This window comes from Carettochelys insculpta, chromosome 4, assembly GCF_033958435.1.
Source record: "Carettochelys insculpta isolate YL-2023 chromosome 4, ASM3395843v1, whole genome shotgun sequence".
NCBI lineage: Eukaryota > Metazoa > Chordata > Testudines > Carettochelyidae > Carettochelys > Carettochelys insculpta.
In genome coordinates, this window is record NC_134140.1 from 103,062,140 (window position 1) to 103,081,551 (window position 19,412).

Here is a 19,412-nt window from a genome sequence, read left to right on the forward strand (position 1 = left end):
AATCAGAATGTGGAACCCAATTGGCTCTGATTAGTCAGTCACAGCAAAGCACACCACTGTATATAAATTACACAAGTATACTTTAGCAAAGTCTTTGTCCTGTATGGTGTTTCTCAACTTTTTTTATAAAGTACTCCCTACAATTTTCAGACACACAAAATAAGTCTAATTTTTTATTCATTGAGAAACCCTGAGTTAATGAACCCTCTGGAGAAGCTCTGAGTATACCCCCTGGGGTACATGTGCCACTGCCCTACCAGCTCTTGTGGGCGGTGATGTGTGAGCCACAAAGACACAACCTGACTTCAAAAACTATACATTGAGCAAATTTGGAAGGGATATTTGAGATTTAATAAATGTAATGTCGTTGTTACACAGTTTTTCAGAGTGTAACTACACCTTAACTTGAAACTTCTTTATAGGACAATGAGGAAATTTAACTACACTAGAAAAGACTGACTGATTTCTCAACTTTTCTTTCCCTTGTCCTGCAGCACACTATGGATGTAAAGAGTGATACTTTCCCCCCTGCTGTCCGTTGCTCAGAGGAACGTCTGACTGAAGGCGGGGTGTTCTTCTTGGCAAATGGGCTAAAAATGTTCCTGTGGCTAGGAGTCAGTGCCCCACCAGAGCTTATACAAGGGATCTTTAATGTGCCATCCTTTGCACATATCAGCACAGAGGCTGTGAGTATATCGGGGAGGAGATGGGACTGGGTTACAGAAAACTTGATTTCTATAGAAACGGGAAACAATTTTCTGTGGAAATTCATTTCCAAACAAGTGGTCCAAAAGTTACATCACTGAGCCCATAAATTGGATTAGAAGAAGAGCAGGTAGTGAGAGATCCTGTTTTTCTGTGTTGGCCGTCCATTGGGGTTCCAGAGACAATGCTATGTGAAATAGGTGGCCAGCAATATAACATGAATAGCAGCCAGTAGACAACTCAAAAAATAAATAAAAAGCTGACAAGGAGCAAATATTCATGACTACATTTGATGAAATGGTCCTGGTTGAGTTCCACCCAAATAAGAGATGAAGGCTCAAATTCAGCTGCCTGGTGTCATACTATAATGAGCACCTAGTGGCCTGAAACTACGTAGATCTGTTCACTCAGAGGACCCCCTTACATAACAACTCCATGGCTGCGTCTACACGTGCACGCTACTTCGAAGTAGCGGCAGTAACTTCGAAATAGCGCCCGTCACGTCTACACGTGTTGGGCGCTATTTCGAAGTTGAAATCGACGTTAGGCGGCGAGACGTCGAAGTCGCTAACCCCATGAGCGGATGGGAATAGCGCCCTACTTCGACGTTCAACATCGAAGTAGGGACGTGTAGACGATCCGCGTCCCGCAACATCGAAATAGCGGGGTCCTCCATGGCGGCCATCAGCTGGGGGGTTGAGAGATACTCTCTCTCCAGCCCTTGCGGGGCTCTGTGGTCACCGTGGGCAGCAGCCGTTAGCCCAGGGCTTCTGGCTGCTGCTGCTGCAGCTGGGGGTCCGTGCTGCATATACAGGGTCTGCAACTAGTTGTTGGCTCTGTGTATCTTGCACTGTTTAATGAAAGTGTGTCTGGGAGGGGCCCTTTAAGGGAGCGACTTGCTGTTGAGTCCGCCCCGTGACCCTGTCTGCAGCTGTGCCTGGCTCCCTTATTTCGATGTGTGCTACTTTGCCGTGTAGACGTTCCCTCGCTGTGCCTATTTCGATGTTGGGCTGAGCAACGTCGAAGTTGAACATCGACGTTGCCAGCCCTGGAGGACGTGTAGACGTTATTCATCGAAATAGCCTATTTCGATGTCGCAACATCGAAATAAGCTATTTCGAAGTTGGGTGCACGTGTAGACGTAGCCCATGAGTGATATATTCCAGTGGTGCCTACATTACCCCTCCAGGGGGCCAGTGATAAAGGCGTGTTGGCTGGGGTAAGGATTCCTTTTTGCCCCAGTGAACACCAGCAGCTGCAATGACCCCTTTTGAGCCAGTGTTGGTTAGAGCACTATTTAGGCTTCTCTGCTCTGTGCTGGATGATGCCCAGCTCACCACAAAGTGATCAAAAGAGCACAGAAGACCACCTTACAGAACCATCTCAACTCAGCTCAGGATCTGCCACCCCTCCCACCCATAGGAATTAATAGTTAAGCCAGCTTGACCTCTAAGTTTCCTTATGAGAACACATTGCAAGTCTAGCACTGGATGTTAAAGGGCCAACACAAACCTGAAACTTAAAATGCTAGTTCACTTGCATAGTGCTAGTGGAGGAAGGGTACCAAGGACCAGCTTCAGAACTTTCCTCAAAAGAGAAAAAACGATGCCACCAAAGACAGATTGAAATAATTTGACTTAAGTTCCACCCACTGCTGCTGCATAAATTCACATCTAGTTGGCCCGCTTCTGGGCATCCCCTCTCCCCTTTTTCAGAGCCTGGTTCAGGTTTTTTCCAGTATCCACAGGGCAAAGGGCTCACTGCATGACTACTAAACCAGCTCTTCTACTTGTACAGTTTTACTACTAATATTTAGCGGTAGGAAGCCCTGCGCAAAACCACACCATTTGCATGACTTTACTGTTGGTACAAATGCCCTTCAGTATCACTGATAGAATTTTGAAATTGCTGGCAATTGCACGAGCTAGAAAATCCTATCATGCTGCATAAACAAAGGCAACAGTGGGAAAAACCTTTGCTCTGACCTCCCCTTCGCTTATGATAACACTATGCGCAACTAAACTTTGAATGAATGTCATTATTTAGCATATAACTGCAATGGGTTGAGTATTAAATAACATTCTTATTGGTTTTCCCACTAGAAGACTGGTATTTCATCGACAGCCCACTTAGTCACTTGCATATCTGGCCATTGCTACACCTCGCCATAATCACAGTATAATTTTGTGGGATCCTGGAAGGCCTTTCCCATATAACATATGCACAACCCTCAATGTTCTTCTGTAATGTTAGCATTGACGCTACTAATGGTGAAGGTGTATAGCCATGTAACCATTCGTCACCTCTTGTTATTAGACACTACTCCCTGAAGTGGATAATCCCTATTCAAAGACGCTCCGATCAATAGTGAATTGCATCCAGAGCAAACGACCTTACTCCATGAAGGTAGGAGAGAAAATGATTTTTTTTTTAAAAAGTAACTCATCACGTCAGATTCCTCTTGTTCATGAAAAATACTTGTGCAGTGGTGCTGTTGACTGGAAATGTACAGTCTGTAACTAAGGTATCTATCCTGCAAAGGGACCGCTTCAGGACCCCTTATAGCTGCATGGGCTTTTAATAGCAGCAGGCTCTGTCTCAGTGGAAGAGCCTGAGTAGTAGGTTCAGCTTATTTTTCTAGCTGAATAAGGGACTAATTGTCATCCAAAGGGTTGGTTTAGTTCTGCTTCCACTGAAGTCCACCACGGTTTTATTATTTATTTGAAATAGGACCAGGGTAAGGCAAGTACCGCAACTTCTGAAAATGCCGCGTATGTTGTAAGAGGTTCAGGGTAAAATTCTGCCCGACTGGTACGTACAGCACAGATCATTTGCAGTGATTAAAAATCAGGTTTGTGTGTTGTTATGGACTTGCTTTTGAGCTGAACACGGATGCTGATTGACTTAGGGCAAGATCAACAAGGACACGTGCTTAGGCTGTTCATAGCAGTGAGGCTGTCTGCAGTAAACGCCCAACTTACACATATGTTGTGTGCCTGAGCAAGCATGCGTAAGTCAGGATGGGCCCCCCATCCTAGCTGCGTCTGCCTCCATGCTACTGCACTGCTCAGTTTCCTGGCTCCTTCAAGTGGTGGGGGTGGACCGGCAAGGTGGTGCAGCTTCCCCCAGCTGGGGGGAGCCGGGGGCTGGAGTCAGCAGGCAGAGCACTACCCTGCCTGGCAACTCCACTTGCTGATTTCATATTAATCCAAGTCAAAATTGCGTAAATCAGGGTTTTACTGTACAACTTATCCATGAAGGTTATCCAGACCGTATATACTGAAGCTCATGATGATGTAGCGGTATGGGCTGCTGCACCTGACTTTCCAGTATAAATATTTGCTTGCGCACTGCTCTCACTGCTATTTTTAGGAAGCTGCCTGGATCAGTTAGCTGAGTTTATTTGTATGAGTTACACACCTGGTACCCCAACATAATAATTAGCAGTGCTCAAGCAATAGGAGTGCATAAACACCATAGTGTTATCAGAGCAATAGCTAACAAATGTTTGCTAGAGTCTGAATAATCAGTATTTCTCATTCCAGCTGCAAATAGTAAAGCAACGCGAACAGGCGGAGATACTTTTCCGACAATACCTGGTAGAAGACAAAAGTATTTATGGAGGAGCTTCTTATATTGATTTCCTATGCTGCGTCCACAGAGAGATCTGTCAATTGCTCAACTAAAGGAAGCTAAGATATATACTTCACCAGATATTCTCTGTGTTTGTAAAAGGGACCTTTCATTTGGTGACTAAATAGTACTTTACTAAATTTTTCCTATGCTAGTTTTTGTACAGTTTCTTACTTCACACGAGTGCTCATTTTGAGTATACAGTTTACCTATTAATATGCAGAATAGGAAATTCTGCATTCAGGTATAAATAATCTAGGAGGGGCTTTAAAGAGTGTGTTTCCAAGGGTACGTCTACACACCAGTGTTCTGGAATAGCTTATTTTGAAATACAGCATCTACACACAAAGCCTATTTCAAAACAGAGCCATTAGACACACTATGGCTTATTTTGAAATAGGCTCTGTTCCCTTTCTAGACAGCCCCTATTTCAAAATAGGCACTATTACTCAAGGAATGAGGTTTACCTATTTTGAAATAAGCCAACTGCCATTTCACAATAACTTTGCTGTGTAAACATACCTAATTGGCAGAGGAAAATCTGAAAGCAGAAGGGGATTGCATTTCCTAAATATTCACAGAACATTCCAATGTCAATTATCTAATCAGTTTTTTGCTACTCATATCAATTGTACTATAGCTGAGGAAAAAACTAGTTTTACATTTTATGTTTTATCAACTCCATTACAAATGAAACAATTTGAATAAATATCTAGTTTACAATAACATTTTTCAAGGGGGCATCTGTATATTGGCCCGTTCTTCTTTTGTCACTATATGTTGTGTGCGGCAGCTGGGATCGTTTTATGGTCCCTTAAAATATCTAGGGCTAATTCTGGCTCACCTTCCAGTAGCAAGCATGTTGTTCAGACAGCTTGTGCATGTCCAGAAAAGCCAGTCCCATTTCTTTGGCTTCCCATCATGCTCATGAAATGTAAGTGACAGAAAGGGCCCATAGAAACTAGAAGTAAAGGAGGACAGTAACAAAAATTACCCTGATTGGCTGGGAACAGGCATCCGCCAGTCTTTTCTATCAGTAAATATGAAGTGTGGTGTCACTGACTATTCTGTTCAAGACAGGAATGTTAATGGTTAACAGAAGGGGACTGGAACACACCCCTCAGCAGTCCCCTTCTGCAGCAGGCCGTGGGGGGGGAGAAGGGAGAACAAGTTTCTAGCCCTCTCTTCCTTTAATTAGTTAACCCCTTAAACCTACCAGTTAACCCATGAAAGAGTATTTTACATTCCTTGTTGAAGACACTTCAACACAATAGTAAATTTGTTCTACTTCTGAAAAATGTAACTATATTAATCAGAAATCGAATTCATTATAGTTCGAATATTATCCTTATTTACCAACTGGAATATTCTTGGCTTTTAACTTAAATATTCATACTGTTCTTAGCTTTTTGAAACTCTAAAGACTATTAGCACTTGTTTTACCTAAAGGTCACACAGGATGCTGGAAGCAACATTTTTATTTATTTACCTATCAGTTGTGTATTTGTGTGACCGTCTAATTCAAATATATTGAGAGTATTACTGCTTTAAAAATGTTGGATGACTGACTGATATCAAAGGCAGTTTGTTTTCTATTGATCAGTTTCCTCATATAAAACTTTTAATGCGTTAATACAAGATGAAAACATGATAAATCTCAGCTGCAGTGCTTATCTTGACAGAGAATTTTTGGAACTCTGCCTTTGCAAACACCATGAAAGGAAAGCAAACAGTCCTCCACCTATAGGCTACATCTACACGTGCCCCAAACTTTGAAATGGCCACGCAAATGGCCATTTCGAAGCTTACTAATGAAGCGCTGAAATGCATATTCAGTGCTTCATTAGCATGCGGGCAGCAGCGGCGCTTCGAAATTGACGCGGCTTGCCGCCGCGCGTCTCGTCCAGACGGGGCTCCTTTTCAAAAGGACCCCGCCTACTTCGAAGTCCCCTTATTCCCATCAGCTCATGGCGGGGTCCTTTCGAAAAGGAGCCCTGTCTAGATGAGACACACAGCGGCAAGCCGCGTTAATTTCGAAGCGCTGCTGCCGCCTGCATGCTAATGAAGCACTGAATATGCATTTCAGCGCTTCATTAGTAAACTTCAAAATGGCCATTTGTGTGGCCATTTCGAAGTCTAGGGCACGTGTAGACACGGCCATAGTGGAGAAAACTCAGAAGCCTGCAAAAATTGTGTGCCTTTAAAAATGTTTTTGCATGTCAAGTGAATTAGAAGATTATGCCATGTTGTTGGTTCAAGTGGTTGCAAAGAGTTCAAAGCTCTCTTGACCAAGAAGGATACAGACTAAGTTCGACTGGGGAACAGATCTGTTATTTCTTCACATAATTGAGAATTTGTATGAGAGGTTTGTTGCCATTCCAATTCAGTGTACGTTATGAATTATACCAGCAGCTTTTGAAAAATGTAAACAAACGTTTATTAAATATATCATTTGTGTTAATGATCATTCTCAGATGTGAGGCTACAGTACATCACTATGTAAAAGGCTACATAGCATCAGCAAGTGGCTTAAACACACATTGTTCCGCTGGTCCTGTGCAAACTGTACTGTACATCTAGCACTAATAACTACTACAGCTACTGATAGTACGGGGAACTAGAACCAAGGAAGTTTTTGTTTGCTGGTGTCTGAACTGAGCTTTACTTTCAACTTATGGAAGAGTTTAAGACGCCTCCAGGGATTTGGTTGAGATGAGTCTATCTTCTCTGGTACCAATTTAAATCTAATTCTTGGGAAGTAGTGAGTGAAAGTCACAGTCAGCTGCTGCCTTCTATTCATGTTGCTGTATAGCACTGTCTAGGTATTTAGGCATTGCAGAAATTCCAAAGAAACTCAACCAGCAGTCCAATTGTGCTCCCACAGAAGTTGGTGAAGACAGAATTAATAGTGAGCACCTTTGAAACTCTTCTATAGCACAAATTAGTTTTTGGCGCTAATAAATAGTTCCAATATTAGGGGTTTGCCTGACACTTATTTCACTTTAGGATTTTGTTGCCTTCTCACATATTCTGGCAATAGCAATTGCTCTTCCTGCACTCATTAAGGTAAGATGGACAGAGAGGTGGTTTTCTGTATGAGAATGCTTCCACTAGGCAGAATTATTTATGGGGCAACATCTGAACTTTATTTCTAACAGCAGCAAGTATAACAGATCCTTGTTATAACAAGGAGGCCAGCTGCAGGTACTTGAATTTTGCATGTAAGTAAACAAAGGCACCCCTTATGTACAGCTACTACAGTACAGTGGAAGCCCTGTGGGAACTTTCCTAGAGTTTTTAAAAATGATGCACCCAGTGAATATGAAAAATACACTAAAAACATTCATGCTTCTCTTTTGGTACTATTTCTAAATGTTATATCTTAAAAATGCCAAACTATTAATGCATGTGCCTCACATTTAGGGTAGAGAAGCTGAAGAATCTGGCAGCTGGGAACCCAGAAGAGCAGCAGTTTGAATGTTTCTGCAAAGCTTACTGAAAATTAATACTCACATTTAAATTGCGGGGTTTATATTTAGATTAATACTCCATTTTGGTGAGTGGATGATTTTGCCACTTTAAATAAGGCAGGGATGACAGTTTAGTGGATATGGCATTGGAGACAGAATCAGAACACTTGAGTTCAATTCTGGCTCAGTTAAAGACTTGGTTGTGATCTGTTCACTTTTTCTATCACAATCAGATTCCCTTCCTCTTTCAAAAGCGTTTCCCATTTCAGCTGAGGTGATGTGAGACCCTCAGTACAACAGCAAGAGCCAGATACTCACTTAGACAGATGCTCACTTAGACTCCCCAACTCCAAGATTTCAGGCTGGCTGCAGAGAGAGGAAGAAAAACTTATGGCAAAACTCCTCCTGCTTTACATCAGATCAAGATTTCACCCCTGCATTTGTTTACTTTCTTCTCAAGACTACCAATGAGAAACAATTTCTTTAAATGAAATCCCGGATTTCAAAATACAGTTCTCACCAGCTTATTAAAAAAAATACAGTTCTGCAGAGAGGGGTGAGTTCTGCATAAATGCTACCAAGTCACAGTGACAGCCCAGAGAATATTGCTACCTCAATTGTACTTATTTGAGATATGTAGCTTCGTAAACTGATCTTTCAGCAAATGCACTGAGTAATCAAAAAAAATTAGGGCTCAGTAATATTATAGCCCCTATTTAATTATGCTGGATGGCAGACTGAAAGTCCAGGCTTATGGTAGGTGTGGTTTGAAAGAATTATGTTTAGGAACTAGTGGGTGGCTCTCACCAAGCTTTCCTTAAGAAAATATGATCGGTTTGGTAAAAGAAGGGATAATAATTAATTATGGTTTCTTGCAGCAGAGGGCCTAAAGTGGGGAACAGGGGAGAGGTGCAAAAGAACCCCCACCCATACCTTGGATGAATCGAGTCTAGGCTTTCCAGGACAGCTCTGGTATATTGTGAGATCTCACTTCAACTGAAGTGCTGGGATATTGAACGAGTCCTTTATCCAAAGTGCTCATGAAATGCTCTGTACAGATATCTTTTTAATTCTAAAACTGGAGCCAACAAATGTAAAACACTGATTTAAAAATCCTTCATTTACCCTCTTGTGATATGTCACCAGTTCCCTAGTGCCTACAGAATATTTCACTCCTAGCACATGTAGTAAGGCTGAAGGTGTAAACCAGCATAGGTGTGATGCGTAAGACCTCGCAACAATGCTAAGTTGTGAGCAAAAGGCAGGCCTCTGCTAACAGAACTTGACGCAGACAGGTCTGCAAGTATAAAACATTCAGTGGTAATTGGCTCGGGACAGAACAATAATTGGTTGAAATCACAAGGTCTCACCAGCTTATTAAAAAAAGACCTCGATACCCTCTCCTTACAAATACAGACCCAGGTTCAGGAAAGAGTCTATAATGCCAGCATGATGGATAGAGATGATCTAACCAAACCACAAGGTACAGGGTGTTAGCTAAGTAGCGTCAGAAGGTGGTAACCTGATATGTCAGCAGGGAGGTGCGCTTTGTTTGCACCTGTATATAGCATGATGTCTTGAGGCGGGGGGGAACCATCTTTGTCTGATCGGGGGGGGGTGGAATTTTCACTGTTTGCATCAGTCCATAGCAGCGGGTGCATACGTACAGGGTATCTGTATAGTATGCTATACCTAAAACATGTTATGTGTACCTTGCTTGGCAATAAATCCCGGCTGGGTGCCTTCAATCCTTACACCTGGTCTGTGGTTTTTGGGAAGTATCAGCTGCAGTCAGCAGGCCCACTTCACTGAACCCATACACGCACAAGCAGTCGTCTGGTTATCATCAATGGAGCCAAGACCCATGAGGATGCAACAGCAGTAAATCTGCCGATCTAAGGATAGCCAGCAAATTTGTTTTGTTTATTATAAAAGTACAAGGCCAATTCCTAAATTTTAGGATGGTTCGCCATCTTAAAACAAACCTGAGACTCCCTCTGTCGTATGTTAAAATTGGTAATCCTACCAGTATGATAAGGATACAGTAACTGGATCTGGAGGCTGTGGGGCAAGCTCTGCCCTCCTGGCAGGAATGAGGGAGAGAAACAGGTGACCTCTACATCTGTGCCACCAAATGGGTGGTCTGGGGTGCCTGGGTGTACTTCCACAGCTACCACAGTGCTGACCTTTGCATCTGGTGCCATTGTTCCAGTTGCAGGAGGGGTCCGGCCGCTCTCACAGGCCTCTGATTAATGCAGGGCTATGATGCTCTACTATAAGGAAAGACAGTCCCTGTGCCATGAATTTAACTGCCATGTGGAACGGTTGCCCCTGGAACACTACATCTGGCAGATCTGCGATGGCTGGTGCACAGCCATTTTCACTGCTGGCTAAGTGTCTGATGCTGCTACAGTGACTGGGATCATGAGGTGGAGCAAAACACATCCCACCTATGCAATGCTTGAGGCAGGCACTGGGTTCCAAACAGGGAGGAGCCCCATTACTTTGAGCAGTTGCATGGCTGGTACCAAAGGCTTGGGGATTTTTGGTACCAATGCCCCTGTTCTCAGCCAGAGATCTGTGCTGGGAATCCATCTGGCTAGGCTGCCAGCTAGACTGGGGTGGGTGGGGGCAGTATACACAGAAATCAGCAGGGTTTGTGTTTTGTGGCTTGGCTCAGTGCTGCTTAGGCAGACCAGGGAGCAGTACCAACAGAGTCATCATCTTCCGTGCCTCCTGTAGGGCCTCTGGCATGGAAGACATCTGAATCTGACTGTGGGTCCTATTAACCTCCCAACGAGGCCAGCATAGATTGGACTGGGCTACTCTGCTGTACAGGAGTTGGGAACTGAGAGCTGCCCCGTATGGGTCTTTGTTTGCCCCCAGATTTAGCCTCCTATTTGTGGAAGGAGAGTGAACAGCCCCATATCCTCTTTGTCAACAGAGCCACTGATTGGGAACAGTGCTGGCTGGTGGACAGTGCTGCCCAGGTGCTCCACACCAAGGCCACAGTGCTCAGCATCAAATTGGACAGGCTCACCGGAGTGAAGGCAAATCCATAAGGATGGTGCAGCGATGAACATCATTCTCTCCTATCTGGTCCTTGGCTTGAAGAAGTTGCAGATCTCGTGCATGACACTAATGTGACCTTTGCAAAGCAACTTCTGTGTGGGCCACTAGCATGTGTCTCAGGATTTCAAGCCCTGGCCTGTGCAGAGTCCCAAAAGGGATGACATATCCTTAACTATAGAGGTACTTCGCTACGAGGGAACTAGATGCATGAAAGCAAAGAAAAACACTCTTGTAAGAATAAGGGTTACAGTGGATAGCTGGAGTGAAGGCAGTTCCATGCACCTTCACTGGTTGCAAAAAGGTGCAGGGGAGCATGCAGCACCCTTTTATCTGAAGACCCCACTCCAAGGATCAACTATGGGCATTACTAAGAGGAAAGAAAACTTTTGACACTGGTTCATGTGGGGAGTACTCACAACTACTGTGGAATGCATATGCACAATCTTTCAAAGAACTCTGAGGTTTCACTTCTATTCCACTAGGTGGTATTACTGAATCATGCAATCTGTGCTACAAAGCTCAAAAAACAAGCTAATGTTCAACTGTTTATAATACAGTAAAGATCAACAGTTTCCTTAATTGCCTTACCATTTCAAAAGTCACTTTTCAATTACACATTTTACTACTTTAGACAGAAGTGCTCACTAGACAAGACAACTGGTTTGTTTTACCTTAATGTAAGTTATTAAAAAGCTGTACACGTGGCTATTTCAGTCAAATATTTCTCTGTTTATGACACACAAAGTATGTAGTCTAGTCTATTCTAATCTAACATATTGACAAGTTCCGTGCAATTGCTTTTACTACACTCACAGCTCATGACAAACCTTCACGTTTTTCCCCCGCAGTCAAATTCTATACTAGGACTTCATTTGCATCTAGGACATTTCAGGTGTTTAATACATAAACTGTTCAGGTTTTGTATAGATATAGCCACCAGCTTCTGTGAATTATAGGCTGAGCCTCTCTAGTCTGGCACCCTTGGAACCTGACCGGTGCCGAACCAGAGAATTTGCTGAATCATGGGAGGACAATATTATCTAGCAGCATTACCAAAACACCAACTGCTTACTGGGCTCTCAGAAGACATTTACAGATAAAACAAAGCTAAACAACTGCACAGAACAAAGAGCAAACACTGGTGGGTGGAAAACTTGATGGGACTACGGGAAACTTGACCACACCCATGATAAGTGGGCATCCGACTAACTAAAATCATGCTGGACTGTGGATGTTGCCGGATCAGAGACGTTAAACTCATATTATGACATGACAGGTCAGTGAAGCCTGGGTATCTGTCTGACCAGTCACCATCACCACCACAACTGCAGCTACAAAGTGAACATTCTTTAATTCAATGCATGAAGGATCCTCAGTTGTCTAATAAAAGCAAACACTAGAGACCTTTCTACTTGACATTAGGGACTAGATGAACATAGTTGTTTGCATCTGTGCAACAACCATTTTTAAAATAAAACATTTGCATAGGCAAATGTAGTTGAAGCCAGAGACTACTTCCCTTACTGAAAGGCAGCGGGAGCTTTGCAAGTGAGTACAACAGAAGCAGACTGGACCCAGTATGTGCATGATTTGTGTACAAATTATTTTGCCCACGAGAGTCATTTCTATATGGGAGTTCAACAGCTGCGTTCGGGCTCCTTTAAAGAGGACAAATCACCTTAGAATAACTTGAGAGCAAAACGGAACAGACAAACAGAAATGCATTTTATATAGGAAGGGATCTTTAAGGTGGGGGAGGGTGTTTACATGTCATTGCATTACATCACCTGGCCCCAGTTATTCTTACACTGTACTAGCCAAACACTTCCCAGCAGCCAAATTTTTACATACCTTCTCACCAGTGCAAACATTTTCAGGGCAAACCTTTAGGCATATCTTAACACAGGAAAGTAGACAAGAAGTTTTCCTTTGCAGGTAACACTTCCCCCATCCTAATATATTTTTTTAAAGTCTACATAATGTTGACATAGTAACAGATAAGATTCACTTACCTTTAAACTTGATGGTTGAAACATTCTTCTGCCAAGCAAGCATACAACCGCTCAAGACAAATGCCATTTTTAATATGAAACAAAACAATTAACATAAGTTTTGCTTTGCTAGATGTGAATTTTAATCTAGGGTAAGAAAAAAATCTGAACAAATGAGGCTATTAACCAACCCTTGTAACAAACATTGCAATGGGCCTCTGCATAGCCACTATAAGAATTAAGGACAGATACCCCTTTCATTATGGTCTGCGGTGACTGAATTTACATAAATCTAGATTCTTGTTTTTACTTCCTATTGAACCTTTCCAGCTGTAGAGAAAAGTCTAAGACATACCATATTCTTGGTCTTGAGCACACAATACCCTTGACCGAGTGTGGTCTTGACCGCACAATACCCTTGACCAGGTGCACTAAATTTTAAAGAATCTGGACTAAAGGGGGATATTTAAAAAGTTTACACTGGGATGTTCTGACATTCCTTTGGAACTTCAAAAGCTAAGGGCTGGGAAACAGAATATTACCTTGCTCCACAAGGGAACCAAAAAGACATCCAGACCCTGGCAATGTAAGCAAAGAACTTGAGTGCTTGGCAATGGTAAACTTTAAAGTTGTTCACCAATTGATGAACAAAGCCCTACGTGCTCATCATATATCCAGCTGAAACTGCTCTTTAATATAAAACTGAATAGTCACAGAAGCTACATGAGCAAACTTTTAAAGCTGCAAAATCGAGCACTCAAGGTATGTCTTCGGTACCTGGAAGATCAACCCGGTGAGGGTTGATCTTCTAGGGTCTGATTTCGTGTGCCTGCTGTCAACTGTCAACCCCTGCACTCCTCAATCTTGCAAGGAGTAAGGGAGGTTGATGGGAGAGTCTTCAGTGAGGAGGGCCAGGTAAGTCAATTCCAGCTACACAAATGCATAGCTAGAATTGCACATCTACAATTAACTGTAAGGTCTAGTGTACACCTGGCATCAGATGTTAGCAAGCACCAGAATCAAGGTTGCCTGTGGAAGCTAAACTTGGACCCCTTGTGTGGATACATTGACAGTATGTAACTACAAGACTGCACTCTTCTCCTGGCCCTCAGGACCTCCTGACTTGTTCAAGTACACAGAACACTGTTCAATTAATGGGTTACACCCCATCCCTTTTTATCCTTTTTCATTGTGTGGCCCCAGGCATTGTGTGCTACATACCACCCAAGCTCTACACTGTATACAACGTAAGCAAATGTCCTCATAAGCTGTTCTGTGGTATCTTAATTCTTTACGAACCATTAAGGAATTTATCTTTACCATACATGCCAGAGGGGGGAAGGTGCGTCATGGTAACTAATATTTATTTTTAAGAAAAAAATAAAAGTAAAAAATAAAGTGTTTTAAATTGTTGGAAGTTAAGACACTAAAGCAAACTTCTCCTAAAAACAACATCCTTAGTAACTTCTCTTTTATTAAAATACCAATTTGATACCAGGTTTCTATCACACTGGTGGTAAATAAACCTCAAATCACTGAAACAAAAGGCTCTTTCAACACAGAACTTTTTTGACCTTGTTTTTGCCAACTTTGGGTGTTGCAAATAACTCATGAATGCAAACGTGGTTCTGAAAGAATATAATTTTTAAATGATTTTTTTAAAAGGAGGCAACTACACTAGAGAAAAAACGCTATCAGGGCTGAAGATTTTCTATAAGTGTGCAAATTTAACCACTAATGCATAAAATGTTAATGCTTTGTGTAATTTTACAGCTTCAACTGTATAAGCAGCAAAAAAGGGGGATTTTCCCATCTTTGCCCATTCTGGGCATATGGCCAAAGACGTGATAAAAGCTGGCTTGTTCTAAAACATCTTGCAACATATAGCAGCTGCAGTTTAAAGTTTTGTTTTAGCTACAGATAAAGTGAGTTGCAAGTTCTTCACTTTGTTAACATTTAAAAAGTTTAATACATAACCAAGTAAGAAGTGTAAATGCCTATTCTGAGGTAAGAAATTTGCAAATCTTAAGATATAACCAATGACTCCATGCCCTCTTTTTGTTTATTCACTTACGATTTTTTTCTTTATAAATATGATTTGACGAACAAATGTTCAATCAGACAAAATTAGTTTGTAAGAAGGAGGGACTATGTTCTAGTTAGCGGGCTGATACACTTTCATTAATTCTTAGCTCAACTGTAAAAATAAATCAAATTTCATAAAATGTTACAACAACCTGTAGCAAACTACAATGGAAGTTAAAAGTTGCTTTCAATAATGTTATAAATTGGCACAGGAAAACAAGACAAAAATCAGTCAAAACAAAAACAGGTTGTGTTAATACTTCTGCTTAAAATTATGGTTACTAAAATTCGTGTGGCAGACATTAGGCCTGGTAGAAAAAATGAGGTAAACTAGTCCATGTGCCATTCGCTTTGTGGATCTTTAAAGAAAGGTGCTTGGATGGGTAGGGGGGAGAATGGATAGAAGCTATTGGTATGAGCTTCAGAATCATGGCACACTCCCACTGTCTCCATTCTTCGTCCTAATCCCAAGGAATGCCCTCATAAAATAGGCCAGAGAGAGGAATCCACATGACATGGTCATCTCTCCCAGCTCCAGCTGAATCCCCAAACAGCATCTAAAATGAAATGGGATCAGTCTAACAGCAGCAACAGTTCCTGCTCATCCCAATTAATCTCTTCTTCCCCGCAAAAAAACCTATTACCATCTTTAATACCATCTAGAAGACTGTCAGAAAAGGTTTTTCCCCTTATAAAGCTCCAGGTAAAGAGAAAGGGGACAGGAAAGCCTGTTAAAATAAAAGCCTTACCTAACACTTTCCATGTTAGATGCTTTAACTTTTTCCCCTCCTCTGGATCCGTAATAAATGCTTAAAGGATTTGTAATGGTCCATTTGCTGCAACATTGGGCAGGCTGATCTCTGTAAACAAAACCCTAGACCTTGTTTGCCACTGTTTAATGTTGGACAGTAACTGAGTTATGTTAACACTTTTGGCCTGTTTAATTCATTCAATTCATACACCAGTTGACAGTATCCCTATTTTACACATGGGACAGAGATTAAAGGCACAGAGATTAAAGCCAAAACTGATAGGGGTAGAGTGTAACGCCAAAATGGCCAGAAGTGACACACAACTTGGATACTCAATTTGAGAAGGCAAAGGCATGGTTTTTCAGTGTATTGAGCATTTTATACTATCAGAGCAAAGCTAACTGACCTGTGTGGCACTTCAGGCACTCACTGCTTACACCCGGGATCTGCAACCAAAAGAGCGAGAAGAGCCATTTTTTCGAAATCAGTTATACAGTCAATACGCTTCAAGAGCTGCAATGCATGTGAATGACAGTCCTTAATAAATAACATCAAACCATACTTTTTGTCACTCCTGTTTCAAGCACAGCACGCACAATGATTTGTACCAGTTAGAAAATTAAATTACCACCCATCTCCAGGCTTCACATGCCTCTCTAACCCCAAGCTTTACCCCGCATCCCACAAACCTACTCCCCATCTCCAGGCTTAACCCGTCAGCCCCAAACTGTCCCCTCAACGCCAGGTTTAACCTGCCTCAGAGCACAAACTTCTTTTTTTTTTAAATTCCCAACATGATTATTTACTTAAAATACAGCTGTTTGGAAAAACATTTAAAGTATAATAGAGAGAAAGCTATGCTATAGTCTATATACTATCAAAACAAAAAAAGCAGTCAAGTAGCACTTTAAAGACTAACAAAATAATTTATTAGGTGAGCTTTCGTGGGACAGACCCACTTCTGTCTGAAGAAGCAGGTCTGTCCCACAAAAGCTCACCTAATAAATTATTTTGTTAGTCTTTAAAGTGCTACTTGACTGCTTTTTTATTTAAAGTATAGTTTATGCTGTCTTTCAACTGGACAATGAAAATCCATTAACTATCTTTCCTTCAGTTTCTCAGTGCTGTAATGTTCAAGTTGAAAATGCTGTAATACAAGGTTTCTGTATATAAAAATAACCATTTCTATTTGTCTTAGGTTTTATGTGATGTAACTTATAAAGTCTTTTTGAAGCATATTTCAGTTTACAGTTTCTATTTTAAAGTCACAGAGTTTTAATTATTAAAATATTAAATTACAAAAGCATACTAACATATTGTAACTTCAAAAAAGTTATAAAGGAAAATTAAAAGGACACTGTCAAGACACTTCTCTTCCTAAAAATATTTTACCTCCTATTTCTACTATATGTAAATTTAGAAGAAAATTAAGCGGATTTTCCTTTGTGCACAGTTGGTTCCATGGGTTCTCTAGTTGTTCCTGCATATAAGGAACAAAACAAGTGATAAAAATATCTCAAAATGTATAAGCACAAATGTTGGTCAGACTCCAAGGCAGGTGAAGCACTTAAAATTATGTTTAATTGAACTTCTTTTAAAATGTACTAGATATCAAATTGATGCTTCTTTCATCAATTTCTTATTTAACAGTCTTCAGACGTAATTCATACTTGGTAGCTGGACCTAGCCTAATTACATACTCGATTTTGGCAGCCTGCATTATTTACATAGTCTCTTTTCTACCCTTCAAATTTCATCAAAACCATGCTAATTCCTTGGCAGCCTTGGATTTGTTTTACCTCTAACTCTTTTATCTTAAGCTTCTTCCTCTGTCTGGGATTCATCCATAATGGGTACTCTCAATGTTGGTCTAAGAGACTTTTTGCTTCTTTTATTCTGTGCTTCCATCCCCAGCTCTCACCACTACTTCACATCTGCTGCCTGCCCCCTCCCCTCCCCCCCACCCACCTCCTCCTCCTCTGCATGGCTCCAGCAGGCTCATCTGCCCTTCCTTGCATGATGGGTGACTTCCTGCCTTGACTTCTGCAGGGCTCCCCTGCCGCAGCTGACTGCTCAGTGGCTCCAGAGGCTGCTGTGGCTTAAACAAAAGAATGAAATTCCATTTAAGAGGTGGTAGCCTCCAGAGCTGCAAATGGAGTCAGACGCAGCAACACTCAGAGCCGAAGGTGGCTCCTTACATTGCTGCATGTGGCTCCAGAGCCAGAGGTTGCTGACCCCTGGTTTATAAAAATCAAACCTCAGAGTTTGGTATTCAGAAAATAAGGAACAGTGGTTGCCTGTGAACATTTTAGCTGAGGATACTTGCCCAGCACCTTGGAATATAGGAACTCAGTGGTAGAAGCAGTGATAAAATCACTTCTTTTGGGCAGCATTTCTATTGCTTGAACCACAAAATTAACTCTTCTCTTATTAGACTCCTGCCTCATTTTTCACTCTTCCCAAACTTCACATCTAAGGAGGCAGTAATCCTACACATCCCTTATTCATTGCTCAATTCATTCATTCTCCGAGCAAAGTCTATCCTTTTTAACTGAATGAGGCAGACCACCAGAGGAAAAAGCAGCACATGACCATGTTATTAAAGATTGTCATAAGGCATGCTCTGAAGACATTAAATTAAGGTTACACAAGGAACTTAATTTTGGCATTTCCGAACTTCTGAGTGTTTGGCTTTACAATCCAAATGCTGTAGTAAAGTACTTCTGAAATAACGCCCTAAATTTAAGAAATATATAAATTCACATGTACCTGCCATTAGAGTGGGATGGAAACATACTTCACCAGTGGGTTTCATAGTTATCTGCTAGACTTCAAAGCAATGTTGACTCAGGAAAAATGGGTTCCTTCCAGGTCCTGTAGGGGAGTGTGCTTTAGTGGTTATAGACCCTCCTGCCCCATCCCTTTCCTTCCATCTCCTTCTCCCTTTCTGGTCATGCCCACCCGCCCAATTTTCCCGTGGCTCTCCCTCCCAGAACCTACCATGATTCCCACTGTGCTACAGACCCTACCATTCCTACTCTCCCCCTACCCAGCTCTCTCTCCTCTTTTTATCCCTCTCAGTTCCTGTCTGTCTTCCCTTCCCAGTTCCTGTTCCTAAACTCTACCCCCATCAGCTTCTACACCTACTTGCCTTCCACCCCTCACCTTTCCATCTTCATATTAAGCCAACTCCTCCTCCCCACTAACCACACCAAATAGGGAAGGCATTAAGCATACAGGGAAAAAAAGTTTCCTTCTTCTCCCTCCAGGAGCTTGAAGGAACAATTGCAAAGGAAGTCTTATTCAACTGCTGCAGACTTGGGATGAAGCATGTTCAATCACTCAGTGGGGAAGGCACATGCGCAGTCCTGTTGAACCTGTGAGGGGCTAGAGCAAGCTTCAGAGAATTTAGATATCATATTCCAAGTATCATCTACTACTACTACTACTACTACTTCTTAACCTTTGTACTCTGCATGGAGCATAGGTCATCTACAAGTCTCCTCCACTTCACTGTCTCAGGACAAAACGTCTAGCTGGCTCCAGGAATAGCCCACTTGTTGTCCTTCAATCTCCTTCAAGAAGTATCTGTTGAACAGATTTTTTCCAAAGATGTATAACTTGGCCATTTGCAAACACTTCTGTAACAGCGAGGCATTACACCCAAACACATTTTTAAGTCACTGTTCCACAGAATGGAGTTG

The 19,412-nt window shown here is 41.9% G+C and overlaps 1 protein-coding gene and 1 long non-coding RNA gene across 2 annotated transcripts in view; one reads left to right on the forward strand and one right to left on the reverse strand.

Moving 5' to 3' along the window:
* Positions 1 to 6,178, forward strand: part of SEC24D (SEC24 homolog D, COPII coat complex component) — a 99,602-nt gene extending 93,424 nt beyond the window's left edge. The window contains exons 21-23 of the mRNA XM_074993400.1: positions 495 to 686; positions 3,022 to 3,111; positions 4,251 to 6,178. Of these exons, the coding sequence (XP_074849501.1) occupies positions 495 to 686; positions 3,022 to 3,111; positions 4,251 to 4,391 (423 nt within the window). The 3' untranslated portion in view covers positions 4,392 to 6,178. The remainder of the gene's footprint in view (positions 1 to 494; positions 687 to 3,021; positions 3,112 to 4,250) is intronic.
* LOC142012704 (uncharacterized) lies at positions 5,183 to 18,762 on the reverse strand. The gene is made up of 7 exons (XR_012645429.1): positions 18,478 to 18,762; positions 17,677 to 17,806; positions 16,115 to 16,154; positions 12,893 to 12,920; positions 9,521 to 9,703; positions 8,127 to 8,174; positions 5,183 to 5,299 (listed from the first exon to the last, which is right to left on the reverse strand). It is a non-coding gene; the product is annotated as an uncharacterized LOC142012704 (long non-coding RNA).
* Between the last annotated feature and the right edge of the window lie 650 nt (positions 18,763 to 19,412).